We start from the raw sequence: 19,590 nt of genomic DNA, 5'->3' as shown, positions 1-19,590 counted from the left end.
GTATGTACTTCAGTGAACGTTCTCACTGATTATGTCATTCCTGCGTCCACTGAGGTCAAAGAGAGTATTGGGGGTTGTGATGGAAACATTATCCGGGAAAGATGGTGAAAACACCAACAGTAGAGTCGATGCTTCGGGCTAATAATCAAGTGTGTAGTCGCAAAAAGCTGCACAATTCACTAAAATCAAGAAAAGGTGTGTGCGCGCGCGTGTTTTTCAGGTGGGGGTTGGTGGGGGTTGTACTTGTGTAGACAGGCTGTATGCGCCCCCCCTTTCCCCCCAATTATATCTGGCCCGGTCGCTGCTCCACCCCCTCTGCCGATCCGACCCGATCCGGGGAGGGGCTGCAGACTACCACATGGCTCCTCCCATACATGTGGAGTCGCCAGCCGTTTCTTTTCACCTGACAGTGAGGAGTTTCACCAGGGGGATGTAGCCCGTGGGAGGATCACGCCGTTCCCCCCAGTCCCCCCCACCCACCCGAACAGGTGCCTCGACTGACCAGAGGAGGCGCTAGTGCAGCGACCAGGACACATACTCACACCCGGCTTCCCACCTGCAGACCATGCCGCAGATACGGCCAATTGTGTCTGTAGGGACGACCGACCAAGCCGGAGGTAACACGGGGATTCGAACTGGCAGTCCCCGTGTTGGTAGGCAGACACCCCAAGTCTGTATGGCTTTATCCTCTTAATCAGAATGCACCCCAAGTGATTGGCGTTATTTAAACATGCAAATGTGAAAATTAGTACACTAGAAAATTAGCAAACTATTAAAAAAATGCTTACCTGCCGGGGTTGTTGGGGGGCCTCGTGTGGTTTGGGATGTGGTGGACGTGGTCATAATGGGTTTACTGGTGCTGGGTCTGGGCGTAGTGACTGTAGTGGAGCTTACTACAGGTGGAGGGCTCATCTTGGTGTAAGTTGCATTGAATCCTTTGGAGGTCAAAGTGGTGTCTGATTTAAAACGCACCACCATTGTGTTGCTGCTGGACTCCACTGGGTTAGGGCGCCTCCCGCCGCAGAATTTACCTGGAACGGATGATAACGTGTCATTCACACAAGTAACCACATGGTTCACGCAAATTTGTACAATCACACTGTTGTGTCCTCTAACGCTTGTATTATTATTTAGTTGTGTTTTCATTTAAACCACTAGATGTCGCTGCTAACTATTGAGTATTGTTTTTTACCAGAAGCGCTGTCGTGTGGTACAAAGGAAGTGACATACAGGGAAACAGGAAGTAGCGACAGGAAGCCATCGATGCTACAAGATGTCCGTTAAACCGTAAGCTAAATCACCCATGTTCCCCTGCGTGCTTTCTATGCCATCCACCTCTACACACACCAACGCAAAAGTAAAATATCTGTGAGCTGAAAGCAACAGCTCTTAGCGGGGGGAAAAACGTGAAAAATTATATCAACACACGTGTCAGAAGAGGCAAAGCAGAGTCAAGTTTATAAACTATAAACATTCAAAACAAAGAGACAGTGAACTGTGTCCACTGTGCAGCCTCTCATCAGCATGAAAAAAGCACGACAACTGCCTTGTAGCGTATTGTAATCTAATTTTATAACAATAACAATTGTGATATGTCATGCCTACCCAGTATAGAGGAACCAGCTTTGTATCCATCAAAGACTTCAACGAAGTCTCCACAGACCTCAGGGACCAGGTCAAAGGAGGTGAATGTCAGCTGAATTCTGTCCCCTTCTGGCACTGTGATTCTCCACTAATCCAACACACACACACCCACACACACACACAAACACACTGCTCAGTTCGCAGTCGCTTGACGGTAGCTGGCTAAGTGATGGGGCAGGGCTAGGTTGAGACGTTGTTGGGTTTCTAGCTGTGAATGCTAAAAATCAATCATCCATCTTCTTCACCTCTACCACTCAGTCTTCAGTGCGTGGTAGAGGTGAAGGAAGATTCATTTTGAGATGGAGCAAATAGTGGCACTACACGGTGCATGGCTTGTTATAATCTATAAAGGGAAGTGGTTTGCACCTGAGAGGGTAATGCAATTTGACAAAATCCCATTTGCTCCCTTTTAAATAGTTTACAGTCTTTTCGGTGTGGCAACCTGTTATCTGCAATAGTCTCTCAAGGGTCTCAGAGCACAGGACAAAATGTATTCGGGGATTTATCCAGGCTTTGTTTGGATAGAAAGCCAGCCACCGTGCCAAAGCACAGACGATATGGGAAGACGTGATAATGTAGTGCCAAAAACAATAAATAAATAACAAAAAACCTCAGATCCAAACCCAGCCAAGTCAAGTCAATTAACCCAACTAGGGAATCCTGAAATTAAATTATCTGATTGACTTTGATTGATCTAGGTGCATTAACCAATGATCAAGACCAGAAAGTTGATCTGGAAGACTGTTTAGCTCCATTGTTAATGGATTTACAACATTTCTTTACAGCACCGTGGTCTCGAATCCATTTCACAAGTACTACATTTGGTAATATGTACACACATACACTACCGTTCAAAAGTTTGGGATCACCCAAACAATTTTGTGTTTTCCATGAAAAGTCACACTTATTCACCACCATATGTTGTGAAATGAATAGAAAATAGAGTCAAGACATTGACAAGGTTAGAAATAATGATTTGTATTTGAAATAAGATTTTTTTTACATCAAACTTTGCTTTCGTCAAAGAATCCTCCATTTGCAGCAATTACAGCATTGCAGACCTTTGGCATTCTAGCTGTTAATTTGTTGAGGTAATGTGGAGAAATTGCACCCCACGCTTCCAGAAGCAGCTCCCACAAGTTGGATTGGTTGGATGGGCACTTCTTTGAGCAGATTGAGTTTCTGGAGCATCACATTTGTGGGGTCAATTAAACGCTCAAAATGGCCAGAAAAAGAGAACTTTCATCTGAAACTCGACAGTCTATTCTTGTTCTTAGAAATGAAGGCTATTCCATGCGAGAAATTGCTAAGAAATTGAAGATTTCCTACACCGGTGTGTACTACTCCCTTCAGAGGACAGCACAAACAGGCTCTAACCAGAGTAGAAAAAGAAGTGGGAGGCCGCGTTGCACAACTGAGCAAGAAGATAAGTACATTAGAGTCTCTAGTTTGAGAAACAGACGCCTCACAGGTCCCCAACTGGCATCTTCATTAAATAGTACCTGTTAGAGCCTGTTTGTGCTGTCCTCTGAAGGGAGTAGTACACACCGGTGTAGGAAATCTTCAATTTCTTAGCAATTTCTCGCATGGAATAGCCTTCATTTCTAAGAACAAGAATAGACTGTCGAGTTTCAGATGAAAGTTCTCTTTTTCTGGCCATTTTGAGCGTTTAATTGACCCCACAAATGTGATGCTCCAGAAACTCAATCTGCTCAAAGAAGTGCCCATCCAACCAATCCAACTTGTGGGAGCTGCTTCTGGAAGCGTGGGGTGCAATTTCTCCACATTACCTCAACAAATTAACAGCTAGAATGCCAAAGGTCTGCAATGCTGTAATTGCTGCAAATGGAGGATTCTTTGACGAAAGCAAAGTTTGATGTAAAAAAAATCTTATTTCAAATACAAATCATTATTTCTAACCTTGTCAATGTCTTGACTCTATTTTCTATTCATTTCACAACATATGGTGGTGAATAAGTGTGACTTTTCATGGAAAACACGAAATTGTTTGGGTGATCCCAAACTTTTGAACGGTAGTGTATATGTGCACAATTTGAGTTATATAGTGCTATTGCATCTCCAGGTGTGTGTGAACACTGTATTCACCCTTTGCAGACGCGTCACAATTATCACGTGACGAGGGAGACTTCGCCATGATGGACGGCAGTAAGTGATAGACCGGACGGACGGCAGTAAGTGATAGACTGGGAAATTCAAAAGCGAACAACAAAAACAAACAAAATATTGCGACGGATGAGTAGCTATTATAGTTTAGATTTAAGTGATGGCTACCAATAGTCAGAGTAATGTTGTGGAGTTGTCCTGTGAAGTGAGTCACCTTGTAGGATGGCACAAAGAGCGATATGTGGAGAAGCTAGCGATAGCAGGGTGGGTTAGCTACCGACCCGTACCTTCTTCCTACCGATGTGTTCACGGATCTAGCAAAATCGTCCAGTCTGCCCGAGTTCAATCCACACGATCTGTACCACAATGTTATCAACAGAATGTCCCCATACACAGGTGCTGACCTAAAAGCATACAAAAGTCTGGATGCTTACCAGTTCTTTGTAGCTGGTTGGGTTACAGAATCGCGGTGCTACGCTCACAGCAGGGGGATGTACCTCATAATGGCAAAGGTAAGACATAGCTAGCCAGCTGTGTATGTTTTTAACCTGTTTCCTCTATGATGCCATCAAAACTCAAATCGACTGTAACCAAAAGCAACTCATACTTTCCTTGGCATTTCATAGTAGGTTACACAGTCTTGCCATCTAGCTAGCATTTGGGTCATTCCATAGAAAGTGTTAAGTTTGAGTCCACAACATTCAAAGGGGACAAGGAGGCATAATAAAACTGTCAGTAATGTTTTCAGTGTCTGAAGCCACTGATTCAAGTGTACCGGTTAGCATGAAGCAAAATACAATTAAATAATAAATATGCAATTTGTATATTTTTAGCTGTTTTTGTTAAATTACAATCATCTTCTCATGTCCACTCTGACCATTTCTCACATTCATGTAAGGTAACACTTAAAAAATATCACATAAATCTCAGACTTTTATTGTTCTTATGAGCAAAAATACTTCCCTCTTCATATGAAATGTGTTAATTAAATTAAAAATGCATAATTTTTGGTTAAAATATATATACATATAAAAAATATGTATATAAAATTAATATATATATAATTATATATATAGTCAGTTCAGGTTCAGGCCTTGCCTGTTGGCACACTGCACGGCACAGCAAGAAATTACCATCGTACCATAAAAGTAAAATAAAAGTAAAATAAAAACTAGCTTCAAACAAGGAAATGTCGAACTATAGCTAACGTGCCTACTTGTCTTAAATTTGACGCCCAAGTCTTCTGCCGTCCGTCATGGCGTTCATATTCCCCACGAGTGGGACGTGACGTCACGTGCAAAGGGTCAATAGGAAGGTACTACATGGGTGTCCGGGTAGCGCAGTGGTCTATTCCATTGCCTACCAACACGGGGATCGCCGGTTCGAATCCTTGTGTTACCTCTGGCTTGGTTGGGCATCCCTACAGACACAATTGACCGTGTCTGTGGATGGGAAGCCGGATGTGGGTATGTGTCCTGGTTGCTGCACTAGCGCCTCCTCTGGCTGGTCAGGGCGCCTGTTCAGGGGAGGGGGAACTGGGGGACTAGCGTGATCCTCCTACACGCTACGTCCCCCTGGTGAAACTCCTCACTGTCAAGTGAAAAAAAGCAGCTGGCGACTCCACATGTATCAGAGGAGGCATGTGGTAGTCTGCAGCCCTCCCCGGATTGGCAGAGGGGGTGGAGCAGCAACCAGAATGGCTCGGAAGAGTGGGGTAATTGGCCGGGTACAATCGGGGAGAAAAAAAGGGGGGGGGAAAGGTACTACACTTTAAAGCCTTAGATAGGGGTCAGACATGAAGGATGTCTGTGTGAATGATTGATGCTATATGACTGTTCAATGTGAGGTTTTACAGTGTGAGCATGTAGGAAAGTGTGCATGAGTGTGTTTCGGTACCTGGTACAGCACTCCATTCTCATAGTCCTTCTCTGGGAATCCAGGGGTCAGCAAATTTCCCTGGTCACCTTCGACATAGCCACCGGCTCCGGCTATTTCTGGCAACACGGATGGATGGCACTTTAGCGTCACAGATGCCTCAAGGATATCCAATCACCCGCCCTCCCTCCCTTTTATCACCTCACTCCTGCACCACCTTCGTCTCGCTTCTCACCCCCATCATTTCACCTGGCATGCATTGTGACGACACACACTTTCTAGGCCACGCGTATGAGGCATGCATTCAGTGCATATTCAGAGCTGAGGCGGTTTAGTTGAAGTTGAGCTGCAGTTCACGTCTTACCTGATGCACTCTCGGGGGCCACAGCTTTGTAATGGGCCTTGAAACCTTGGTCAGTCTTTCTGTCATTGGTGTCAAAAGAGACCACTAGGCGGTTTCCCTGTGTCACCATTGGCTTGGGTTTGGTATGGCCGCAGTATTTACCTACATTTAACCACACGTGTTGGAGAGGAAACAAAATAGAAGAGCAATTGGTGTGAAATTGGAAAGTCCACACTCCATATTCCTTTGCAAGTAGCAGAAGACAACACACATTGATTATACTGAAGTTCACATGATGGTGATAATTTTGCATAAAAAAGATTCCCTTATGTAACTCAAATATAAGTGTTTATGATGAGTGAAGTTACTATTAGCACCCGGTGGCGCCATTGAATTTATACCACATAGTGTTAATATCATTCATTTTTTAAAATCTTATTGGTTTTCAATTTAGAGAACATGAAAAAAGGGAATATATGTTTAAAGGTTTTCACCAAGGATGAAAATCAAATGACTTTAAGATGCAAGAATATATAGCTTTTAACTCTGCAGTTCTCCCTGAAAAGTAGTGTGTACTAAGTAGAGCAGTGCACAGGCCCAGGCGGGCTGCTGTGTTGTTCTCTAACCGAGGCAGCCCATCAGCCCATGGACGAATGGGCTGACTTGGGTATGACATCAAAGCTAAATCCCCTCAGTCTTACACATGAGGACAGCACTGCTGGCTTGAGGAGCTGGTGTATTTATATGCTGTGTGTGTGTGTGTGTGTGTGTGTGTGTGTGTGTGTTTAGATATGAGTAGGTAGCTTGCTTGCTTGCTTATTTTTCTCTCTTAAGGTGCCAAGGCATCAAGGTGTGACATGCCGCTGATGACAAAGAACCCTCACGTTCCCTTTCTCTGAGCCATGCACTCCAAACTGATGCACTTTTGTTGCAGACAGGAAACATCTTTATGTATGTATAAATGCATGCATTTGCATGCATGCATGCATGTATGTAAATAGTATGCATGCATGCATGTATGCATGTATGCATGTGTGTGTATGCATGTATGCATGTATGTAAATAGTATGCATGCATGCATGTATGCATGTATGCATGTGTGTGTATGCATGTATGTAAGTATGTATGCATGCATGTACTTATGTATGTCTATGTATGTATGTATCTATTGATCTTCAAGGAAGTTGTCCAAAAATGAATGATAATATTCGCAGGCTAGTAGGTCTTTGTTCACGTGAGCTATTCAAAGGGATAACAGAACTTAAATGTAAACTAAACAGGTTTGCCACACTGGCCAAGAGACAGAAGAAAAAAACTATCCCTCCATAAAAAGAGAAAGAGCAAATCAATGTTTTTGCACAGTTTTCAGAAAAAAGTGATGTTTGGGTTACAGATTGTGAAAGACGTTGATTGAATCCTGCTTTGGACCTCACCAAGTGTCCCCAGTGTGTCCCTTAGCGTGACGAAGTCCGCCGTACAAAGTTTGTCGTCCTCCAAAGCCAAGTTTTCAAACCACAGATGAATCACCTGCAATGTACACATGCAAAGGTGTTATCTTATTTTTATGAGGGAATTCAACAACAGATAGGCTGCAGCATCCCCGCGACCCTGAGAGCGGGATAAGCGGTCTGGGTAATGGATGGCTGGATGGATTAAAGCAGCATGTGAGTGAAAGGTGTGGATCTGTGTGTGTACGTGCACATAAGCGGCCACGTGTGTTTATAGAGTATGCCTGTGTGTTTGTGCTGAGGGGACAATGTGTGGGGGCGCTGGCCCGCTCTACCTTATCAGGGTCCACAGTGATGTACCAGGTACAGCTCCTGCCATTGTCATAACTGCTGGGGTAGTTCCAGCTGGAGAAAGTACCCGACTCTCCAGACAGTTCCCTGGGACCACCGCACCCCGAGTCCAGCTCTACCATCAGGGAGACAAGGACATGACGGAAAACACATATTTTTGCATGCACGTTTTTTTAAAGACCCTTAACCAGCACGTTGCATAGATGCCTTGACATTACGTAAAATGAAGAAAAAAAAGCGAAAAATATAGGACCTAAACCAACCTGTCCCCGTGCTATCGATCCATTTTAGCCACATTCTTATTAATTTAGTGGTTGTGGCGGGTAAGATTTTAACAGAATTTAATGTGCCATTATTGTGCATACTGCACAACGCATGGATATACACAAAAAAAATCTCATGGCTTACGAGAAACATGTCATAATTTCTATTATGCTGGTGCCGTAATGTTTTGTTCTGTCTAAGATAATGTCATCTCATTTTTGATCTTTGGAAGGAATTTCATGAAACCAGCACGCTCCTTGGTTCAGCGAATTACCCATCGGCATCGTGTCACACTCCAAATATAATACACTTAAAATCTCTGGGAAACGTCTGATCCCATAAAGTTCAACACTGCCACAAGGGAATAGAAATGTCCTACTTTTCCCCTACAAGGCAAAACCAAGTAATGGGTTTCCCAAGTAAAAAAAATTCAGTCCAATTCAAAACTGAATTCAATTTCAGATTTTTAACATGAACTATGAGGTGACATTTAGCCAACAAGGTTTCCACACTAAAACAGTGGGTAATGGATGGCTTGTTCTTTTGAGGCAAATACATGTAGATTTTCCCGAGACCAGAGAAAGATTTGTCAAATATCTGGTCCTGCCACAGTGGAAGCTTTTTAATCCTCAATTTTAAGGGTGACGATGTGTTTTTTTTTTAAAAGCTACCATCATTTTGGAGCTACATGGTATATTATTCATCATACAGCAGAAGGCTGGTTTTCTTTTGCACAGAGACACTCACCATTTCCACCACCAGAAGAAGAAGAGTTGTCCTTCTCAGTAAAGTAGATGACAATAAGGCCAATGCAGGCTCCGGTCATTGCCAGGAACAGGAAGATGAGACATTTCTCCAGGGTGGTCAGACGCCTGGACCTGGACTTCTTATTGGGCTGTTTTTCGTCCATATTCCTCGCGGTGTTAGAAGGGAACCAAAATGTGCTACTCTGACACTTGGCCAGCTCCGGAATATAAAACCAGCCAGAAAGCCTGAACTTTGAGAGCACGGATGAACTTTGGACACACCTGGAAGTGGTACAGCAGTGATGTTCCTAGCACTGGAAGGGGCTGCCAGTGAACCATAACTCACTGATTAGCAAGGCCGCACCTTAGGGGTCCTCCCTATAGTCCCTGGGTCCTATAGTCCCCGGGTCCTATGTTCCCCGCTTTGTATGAGACTGGGGAATATTGGACCTGTTTGTATACAGAGGGCCCTATATTCCCCACTTTTCCCCAAAAGGGTCCTATGTTCCCCGTTTTGTATGTGCAGGGAAACATGGGACCTTTCTTTATACAAAGGGTCCTATGTTCCCCTAGGGCACCCGGGGAACATAGGACCCTATTTATAAAGAAAGGTCCTATGTTCCCCGGTCAGCAGGTTTGACGCTGTTTGGCGCAAAAAGTGCATTTTCAATAATGCATTATTTAGGGCAGATTATTAAGAAGACAATGAATCATACGATTTCTATTTTTATATCACAAAAACGAATTCACAAAGTCCAGGTTGGCTAAAGTATGTGGAAACTTTCGACACTAAACCAATTTCAACTTATTAGGCTATAGCCTATATTTGGGCGCATAACCCACCCCGGTAGTTCTCTGATATTTATGCGTGAAATGTGTCACTTATCGAGGAAAATGCTCCTCGCCGAGTAGGTGAGCTGGCTCGTCTGTGTCTGAATGTAATATAGTAAGCCTATGCTCCTTGGGCAATTGTACCCGGGCATAGCTCAGTCGGTAGAGCTCTCGCCTATGGATCGCAAGGTCGTGAGTTCGATCCCGGGTGCCGCCAACTCAGCGTATGAGTAGCACATTGTGCGAGAAGTGCTGGGAACTGAGGATAGGTGTTGTGTTCCGTCCTCAGCAGTCTATCTCCCAGAGGTCTAGCGCATTGTACCAGGGATAGACTCCTGCGTAAGCTGGCTGCTATCGACAATAGGCCAGTTCCGACGCACTTCTTCTATGTTCGCTAGAAAGCCGTCGTTCCCATCATAACCACACCAGCTTATTGGGAAAAGCATCTGACAGATATTAGATAGAAACCATCTGCTCAGTAAGGCCCTTTAAGCATCATAATAATAATAATGATGATGATGATGATAATAATAATAACAATATAGCCTTATATTAGAAATGCTAAAAATTGGATAATTGAAATATTTATAATTATAAAGTAGGCTAATATAGCATGGTAATAACAATAAAATAATAACAATATCTGCCTGGTCTCTTAAGATTCTAAGATGCTGTATGCTACAGAAATAACGGGACATAGGCCTAGGCTAATGAATACGCCTTTTTGACAAAATATGAATGAAAGGCTAATCAACAACGCTAAAGCTGAATCACAAAACACATATTGCTCGAAAAATAATTTATAAATAGCCAAATGCACACATGATTTCGAGTTTGGAAATATTTAAAACTTGTCGTGGATGTGTGGTCATCTGCACGCAAGTTTCCTGGCGTTCTAAACCACATGATCAAAGTTCACCGATGTCTAAACCGCCCGCCAACTTGCAACAGTTTGCAACAATTGGTTGTTATCGGTGATAACTCGTGGACTCACTGTCGTGTGCTTACTAGCCTACAAGAAGACAAACAATGGCGATAGTTATGGATGGTGATCGAGGGGGCAAAGTGTTGGTACATGAGAACTTCAGATATCAGGTAGAAGCACCGCACCAATCAAGACACCATTAGATGGAGGTGCTGGAGGTGGAACTGTAGAGTGCCACTGATCACAAATAGATTTGAAGTGGAGGACGTGGATGCTAACATTATTGTGCACGATGTTGGGGAACACGTGCATCCCCCTGACGGAGAAATGGTGCACCGTGCAGAATTCCGACAGGGGGTGATTGCAGAAGTTGCGAGGGAGCCAACAGTCCCAATCAGAAGGATCTATAATGCGCAAAGGGTCCTGCAGCGTCGGCAACGTCAAATCCAGGGTGGCGGCGACAGACCACCACCACAAGGATTCCAGTCTGTAAGGACTGTTATGGCCAGAGCACGCGCAGCAGTCATGCCCCCGATTCCAGCTACACTTGAGGATGTCGTCATCGAAGGTGCATGGGCTGAAACATGGGACAGGGAACAGTTCCTCCTGCACCAAGACAACGAGTGGGCTATCGCTGTGTTTGCCACAGAGGGAAACATCAGGAAGCTGCGAGGCTGTGGAACCATATATATGGATGCAACGTTCAGAACGTGCCCCCGCCCCTTCAGCCAAGTTTTTACAGTACTTGGAAACATGCATGGCTTCGTTATCCCTCTGGTGCATGCGCTGATGGGCCAGCGCACAATTGGGCACTACCGGCAGGTGCTCGATTGCGGAGCGAGGAGATGCTCCCCCAAGGCGGAAGCCCAAGTGGAGGAGGTTGGAGGCCCGTCTCCTGCGGCTCAAGGGTCAACTGGATGCTGGTCGCAGACATTTGGAATCATATTGGAGGGCTGTAAGCCACCACATTTTCAGATAGGCTGAGTAGAGGTTTTAGCCCCTCTTTGTTGAGTAGCCTAATGGGCTAGGACTACTCATTTTGCTTTTTTGAAGAAGAAACAAAGCCTTAACGTTAGGCTAGTTAGGCCTTGGAGATTTTTGTTTTAGACCATGCCTTTTCTGGGGGGCTTCTGCCATAGACCAACCCTTTTTCAGCCAAGGTTTTACTAGAAGCATTTTGTTATTAATAGCCTATTATCAGTGTTACTATTGATAGTATTATGCCTGTAATTGTTATTTGTTATTAGGCCTCTTTTATAATTAGGCTATTATTATTATTACTATTATTATTACTATTATCATTATTATTATTATTAGGCTGTTATTATTATTATTTATTATTATTATTGATATTATTACTATTACTATTATTATTATTATTAAAGAAGAACATCAAAGGATGTAAGGTAGCACTCATCAAATGAAAAAAAAAGACACAATTCTCTATTTTACCATTTCATTGTTTGGCATCAGTCATTAACTTGGCCGGGTGGTCTTCTTCAGAAACCTTAATGACTGATGCCAAACAATAAAATGGTGAAATAGAGGACTGCCTCTGTTATTTTTTTACCATTTGGTGAGTGTTACCTTACATCCTTTGATGTTCGTCTTTGATTCATGTTTTTGGTTTAGCACCTCCACAAGCCTTTAGTTTTTTGAGAAGCACATATTATTATTATTAGGCAATTAGCCTATTGTGTAAGGTAGGCGGCCCCCGTTGATGGATACTTTGTGCTGGTCCTAAATTTCAAGTCCTGGTCTAAGTTCTCTGCCTAAAAAGTTCATCATTAAAGTCTTTTTGAAAGAAAGTCTGCCAAGTGATTTAATATGGAAAACGAACTGCAAAGTAACAAGAAAGTGGCTGAAGTGTCCAGTGCTGTGCAAACTGAACTCTGAGCGAAGGTGGAAATGGCTAGGTTATACTGGTAGGCGGGCCTACTGCAAGACAAACTTGGTTTGATTGCCGACTGTCCATGCTGAGCCGGAGAGCCAACTAACTAGGCCTACTGCAGTAAATATTGGTAAGAAATAACAATAAAGCAAATTACAGCCTCCTCTAGGCCGAATTTGGATACACACTCAAGGTGGCCTGCGATATACAACAGCCAACAATGGTAATACGGCCTAATTTAATCAGCGGAGGAATAGATTGTCGTAGCCTACAACTCAGCCATGACCCCAGTTTTTATTATTTTGGACCTGTTAAGGAAATAATTTGCAAAAAGGGTTCTAAGTTCCCCGGTTTGTTCCTCGATTGGCAATAGTGGGGAATATAGGACCCTTTATTTGGAAAAAGGTCCTATGTTCCCCTGGAAACAGCGGAGAATATAGGACCCTTTTTCCAAAAGAGGGTCCTATGTTCCCCGGTGTCTATGGCAACCGGGATTATAGGACCTTTTTAGGGGAAAACGGGGAATATGGGACCCTTTTTTTTCGAAAGGGTCCTATAGGCACGGCCCCGCACCTTAATGACCACTGATCCTGCTGCTTTCTTTAAAGTAAAACAGCGTTAGGATATGTAAGAAGCTAGGATGAAGTGTAAAAGGTAAACCTGTTCCCTGTCAGTCACTTAAATACATATCCAGCTTACTGTACTTTGCTTTTTTCTATGACTTGTCTTTGATACATGACAAAACATAGTTATTGCTACTGCAAAAATCAATACAGAGCAATGCATATGCAAATCTGTTATAACTATTTCTCTCAGTTCAGCGGACACACTGTGAGGACTTGACTGCTTGAAATTACACTTATTAAGTTTCCTTTATTCATCTCCTTGGGGGAATTCGGTTATTGCGAATTAACCCATCCTAGCTGTGATCTGTGTGGCTAGCAGCAGTGGGCTGCCGCCTTGATGCAGCATCAGGGACCAACTCCAGTTCTTTCCCTATTGCCTTGCTCAGGGGCACAGACAGGAAGGAGTATAAACCCTAACATGCGTGTTTCTTTTGATGGTGGGGGAAACCCTCACACCCGGAGAAAACCCACCGCAGACACGGGGAGAACATGCAAACACAGAGGGTGACCTGGGATGAACCCCAGGGTTGGACAACCCCAGGGTTCGAACCCAGGATCTTCTTGCTGTGAGGCAACAGTGCTAACCTCTGGGCCACTGTGCCGCCCATTTTCAACCCAATGTGCAGAATTGACGTGTTGAAATATCCCAGCCCATGTTTCTAATGTAGCAGGTGGAATAAATGCATCCAAGGTGCTTAATAAACAAGCGTTAGCGCTGGACTAGATTAACAAATGTCTTGTGGAAATGCAGAGATAAGTTTCCACCCCACGACCCTGAGAGCAAGATAAGTGGTTCGGATAATGGATGGATGAATGGCGATAACCCTTTCAAGATGGCCATAAATAATGGGAAGATAATGATAAATATGTGAAGATATGAGATACTCCCCCCCCCCATGTCAGTGGCCATTGTCCTTGTGACGGTATTAGTGTTTTGTGAATGGCTTTACGATACTGCAGACGGGCCTAAACATTGCCGGTTGCTCTCAGCTATAATCAGCAATTTGCCTATCTCAAAATCCACAACTGAATCTGTTATCTTTACTGCCCCTATTAACAAAAACAAAGTCAGCATGAAATTTGTTAGAGGGCAACAGATTGTGACAAATAATAGCCTTGACCAGGGAGTGTTAATTAAGGTCCATTAAAAGTGATTTTTCAGCACACAGAAGTGTATATTAGATTGATAAGGAACAGAACACAATGACTACGCAAGAGTCTTCCACAGTGTTTTATTCAATAGGTTCTTCTCTGATTGAAAGGAAGTCTTTGCATTATAGAGTTCAAGCTGAAGGGTAATAATAACACTAATTATCATCATCATAGGAAGCCATGCCAACATGCACCTACCCTGGCTCTGCCGAATGACAGAAGCTATGGTGTGGGCTTAATAATAATAAAATTAATTACATTTTTATAGCGCTTTTCTAGACACCCAAAGTGCTTCACATTGAAGGGAGTAACTCACTTCAACCACCACCAACTTGTAGCACCACCTGGTCGATGCACGGCAGCCATTTTGCACCAGAACACTCACCACACATCAGCTTGAGGTGGAGAGGGAGGACTCATTGAGCCAGTTACATGGGGGGGTGATTAGGGGGCCAGATGGTGAGAGCTGGGTTGGGAATTTTGCCAGGACACCAGGGAACCCCCTTACTCTTTGCAATAAGTGCCATGGGTCTTCAATGACCACAGTGAGTCAGGACCTCGGTTTAACGTCTCATCCGAAGGACAGCATCTCCTACAGCAAAGTGTGCCCATTGCTGCACTAGTGGAATTGGGATTTGATATTTGTTATTTTTATTAGGACCAGGGGGAAGACTGCCCCTTAAGGGCCCACCAACACCGCTCCCGGCAGCAACTCATTTTCCCAGGAGGTCTCCCATCCAAGTATTAGCCAAGCCCATACATGCTTAGCTTCCGTCATGTGGCAGAGCCAGGGTGCAAATGCCAGCTTGGCTTTTATTTCAAGTCAAGTCAAGTAGGGTTTATTTGTCTCCAGAGGGGCAATTGTTGTGTAGCAGTGGAAACATTTAAACACACAAACACTCCACAGAACACATAAGGTAAATAAATACAAATAAATTTAAAGACTTTGTTGACATGCATTGATTTCCGCTACAGCATCTGTTAAAATAATCATCTTCACTTCATTCCCCATGCCTCTCCTGACTGAACTATTGCTGTGGGATGCTACCAAAAGAAATGCCACGTGGAGCAAAATAGCAGATATTGTGTGAATATAAATGCACAGTAACAAGCTTATCTACATGGCAAGAATATCTGTCTTGATCTTACGTAGGCTAATTTGATTTAATTAATCTAATTAAACTAGCAACATATATATTTGAAGAGGGTTGTGTGAGGCGGCATCTTCAGCATTATCCTTCCACATTAGGCCGCCATGGTAAAGATGTAAAACGCTTTTACGATCTAATTTTTCCCCATAAAAGTGCAACCGTTCGGTAACCATTAAAATGAGCAACTTCATGATGTGTATATTCACATGTGACCTGTTGTCTTAAATACGAGGGCAACAGACAGCATCAAAATGGACATTTGTTTGCATACAAATCTCAAGGATTTTTTTTTTTTGTTAAGGGTGCAAACCTTTTGCAAAATAACGCAACAGCATCTGTAAAACAGAAGGAAAATCACAATTCAATTCTTGGTGCGTGCAAAACAATGATACAGTAGTCTGATACCAGAGGCAAAATGATACTTGCAATTTTATAATCTGCAGCCACAAATATTTTGTTGGTCCTGCATAACTAAATCTGTGCGTGTGTGTGTGTGTGTGTGTGTGTGTGTGTGTGTGTGTCCTCTCTCAGTGTTGGGTTTGTTTTGGACCGTCCCTTTCCACCAGGGAACCTATGATTTATGAGCACATCTGTCATCCATAATAAAGCAGTCCCTAATGAAGCTTGCAAAGGTGACCTTTGTATATGTGTATGCATTTGAGTGTGTGTTTTGAGTATTTGTGTGTGTGTGTGTGTTCCCTCCCACACATCTTTGCACATGTAACATTCTGCGTAACAAAGGTTGGAGGGGCCCGTGTTTGTGAGTGTGACGTAAGAGGGAGGATAACCCATGACATACAGGGTGCACGCATGTGTGGGTAAACACGCATGTGCGTGTTGGCAAAAGTCGGAGAATGAAGGATAAAGAAGGAACGAGTGAGAATTAGAGCCGTACGACCGGAGCGGCTGTATAGAAGTGCAAGGTGTTGGTGTGAGAGAGAAGGGAGGGAGGCTGTTGAGAGATGGAAATGATCAATAACGTAATGGCACACACACACACACACACACACACACACACACACAGATGTAGGCCACTGATTCCACTGGGCCTTCATGAGGCTGAGTGTCACTTGTAGCTATTGAGCTAATCCACGATGAGGAGACACAAGTGGGCTGGAGTACTAGAGATGAGCACCAGCAGACTAGTTTGGCTGAGGGAGAGTCTGTGGAGCTCGGGCTGGGCTTTAGTCAGTCTAATGTCACTAGCTAGGGCTGGATCCACATGGCATAACTGTCGGAGGGGACGGATCCGGGAGAGCGAAAAATGGGAGCATGAAAATAAATGCAGAAACTGAACCATCGGGTGGGAAGAGACTGATAGTCACAGAAGGGGGGCGGGGGGGCAGGTAAAAGGAGGATAAGCAAAACAAAGAGATGTGAGAAAGGAAAGCAGTGATCGATTCATGACAGTAGAGATATTTAAAGACGGGGAAAAGAGGAGGGGGGGATGCCGACAGACGGATTATTCCATAAACCAGCAGTGAAATCTGGATGATGTCTCAGATCATCAGCCGTCACGAGAGATCCCTAATTACCCCTTGCACAATCTCAATATATAATCTGCAGATGGTAATTAGCCCTCATCTACCAGATGAAAGCCAGTACGGTATGCCTCAGATTACACACGGCAGAATCATCTGCCAGCGTAATCATTGTTCTGATAATCCTGACGGTCTCTATCCAAGTCGGATGCCGTACGAGCCACAAACAGAGACCCGTCTTCTGCTGATGAAACTAACTGGGTCACCGCAGGCAGGCGTTGAACTCACGCGCCGACAGAAAACCATTTACAGTACGTTAAGGGCTGCTAATAAAGCCCAAGAGAATTGTAAAAAGGCCTCTCAGAAGCATCCATGGGCGATGGCTGTTAAAGGGCACCGCTGCCTCCAAATTTGAGCTTTCTCTGCCTTTCTTAAAAGACAAAAAGTTATGTCATTATTCTTGAGTTCTCACTGCAGCGAGGAGTTTAAAGGCATCGGCTAGGAGTTTTCTTAAAGGGAGCGCAGAATGACTTGATGGATCAAGATTGGGCGTCCTACAATGTATGACCCTCTGTAAATCAATAGTGACTGCAAGTCGAGAAAACTCACATCACACCCAAGCGTTAACTTAACTTCAGGTGAAAGATTTCGTTTTCACTGAGATGAAATCAAACCCGATGCCCTCACCCGGCACTGCCCAGATAGCAAAATTGTTGTGGCCCGGAGCCGTCCCACACCAACACTTTCATCCGGCCCACACACCGTGTGGAATGATGGCACTTGGGCGGCCCGCTCCTGTTTGCCAGATCTGGGCCAGAACCAAGCCATAGAAATGCCACATGTGCCACATATTTGCCAAAGGTGGCCCATGTTTGTTTTGTGATATTTGGGCCATATTCACCATTTACCACACGGGCCACTTCAGGGTCACATCCGGATTACATGTTGCTGAGAGCACCGCATCTTTGCCAAAAAAGGCCCCCACATTTGATTTGGCATATTTGGGCCATATTTGCTATTATACATGTGGGCCACTTCAGGGTCACATCTATTTTGTCAGGGCCAGAAGAAGGCCATCAGTGCTGCATCATTGCCTGAAGTGGCCCACATCCAGATGCTATCTGGGTGGTACATGGCAACTGAAGAACACTATATTTGTTTTGAAAATGCTTGGCTTCTTTCAACATCGGTGACAAAACTCTCCGTATATCGTTTGTTAAGCAAACAAAATGGCTTTTTTTTCCCCCATCTCGCAGTATTTTTCTAGCCTCAAGGCAGCGACTCCAGACCATGCTAATGTTATTCCTATATGGCTGGGAGTCTTCTACGCATTGCACCACAGGTTCCCAGCTGCTGGCCTGCAGAAGCTGCACCATTACTTTAATACATCTCAACTCCTGTCAGGGAAGCTCCTTGGGCTGCTGTTTAAGCCATTGTAACAGGGGGGCTCCCGCCTTCTCACAGGCAGTCAGTCTTGGGATTAGTGTCTGGCACAGCCTCGGTGTTTCCGTGTTTGCTTGCAGCACTAGAGAGACAATTATTGCATAGCAAACCCCAGGCGACGTTTCTGGCCTGTTTCCAAAATGAAATTACTGTCGTCAGTGCTTTAATATAACAATATCTGTAGCTGAGTCCTTAAAGACCAAATGAAGAAAGAAAAAAAGAGAACGGTAAAGCATTAACATATCAATAAACTAAAACATATTTATGATGCAACTGATAATGAATAGACTAACCGGCAAAATACTGGGCACGTATAGCGTGGTAGGACAATGCAGGAAAATGCAGAATTTATACCACTTGCACCAGTCTCACAGGTACCATATAAAATAACAAGTTGCAGGCTTGTCCGGGTGGCGTGGCGGTCTATTCCATTGCTTACCAACACGAGGATCGCAAGTTCGAATCCCCGTGTTACCTCCGGCTTGGTCGGGCGTCCCTACAGACACACTTGGGGCCATGTCTGCGGGTGGGAAGCCGGATGTGGGTATGTGTCCTGGTCACTGCACTAGCGCCTCCTCTGGTCAGTCGGGGCGTGGGGAGGGGGAACTGAGGAGGAATAGCGTGATCCTCCCACGCGCTACATTCCCCCGGCGAAACCCCTCACTGCCAGGTGAAAAGAAGCGGCTGGCGACTCCACATGTGTCGGAGGAAGCACGTGGTAGTCTGCAGACCTCCCTGCATCGGCAGAGGGGGTGGAGCAGCGACCGGGACGGCTCGGAAAGAGCGGGGTGAGGTAAGTGGCCGGATGCAGTTGGGGAGAAAAATGAGGGGGAAATAAATAGCAACTTGCTTCATGAGTAAGTGGTTCGGTCACGTGTAAATGTTTATTTACAAGGCAATCTTTTTCTTTTATCTGACCAAGCCGGAGGTAACACGGTGATTCGATCCAGCGAGCTTTGTGTTGGTGGGCAACGCGGACGCCCAGGTAACGATAATGTAAAAATATGTCGGATTTGCAGCGCATGTTTAACTGGAGCAATGTAATCCTGTGTTGGATTTATCTCTCAGGTTCCGGAGGTGAATTGTGCTGCATATCTGTCGTGAATTGTGCTGCATATCTGTCGTGAGTTGTGCTGCATATCTGTAGTGAGTTGTGCTGCATATCTGTAGTGAGTTGTGCTGCATATCTGTAGTGAGTTGTGCTGCATGTCTGTAGTGAGTTGTGCTGCATATCTGTCGTGAGTTGTGCTGCATATCTGTCGTGAGTTGTGCTGCATATCTGTAGTGAGTTGTGC

The 19,590-nt window shown here is 44.4% G+C and overlaps 1 protein-coding gene across 1 annotated transcript in view; it reads right to left on the bottom strand.

Moving 5' to 3' along the window:
• zgc:154142 (uncharacterized protein LOC555481 homolog) overlaps positions 1–8,959 on the bottom strand; it is a 26,067-nt gene extending 17,108 nt beyond the window's left edge. The window contains exons 1-7 of the mRNA XM_056279778.1: positions 8,806–8,959; positions 7,770–7,900; positions 7,420–7,513; positions 6,008–6,148; positions 5,665–5,762; positions 1,606–1,732; positions 789–1,031 (exon numbers count right to left, since the gene is read on the bottom strand). Coding sequence (XP_056135753.1) covers positions 789–1,031; positions 1,606–1,732; positions 5,665–5,762; positions 6,008–6,148; positions 7,420–7,513; positions 7,770–7,900; positions 8,806–8,959 — 988 coding nt within the window. The remainder of the gene's footprint in view (positions 1–788; positions 1,032–1,605; positions 1,733–5,664; positions 5,763–6,007; positions 6,149–7,419; positions 7,514–7,769; positions 7,901–8,805) is intronic.
• Between the last annotated feature and the right edge of the window lie 10,631 nt (positions 8,960–19,590).

Source organism: Lampris incognitus, chromosome 5 (genome assembly GCF_029633865.1).
Source record: "Lampris incognitus isolate fLamInc1 chromosome 5, fLamInc1.hap2, whole genome shotgun sequence".
Taxonomy (NCBI): Eukaryota; Metazoa; Chordata; class Actinopteri; order Lampriformes; family Lampridae; genus Lampris; species Lampris incognitus.
Note: the sequence above shows the minus strand (reverse complement) of the source record. Positions and strands in the feature narration are given on the sequence as shown.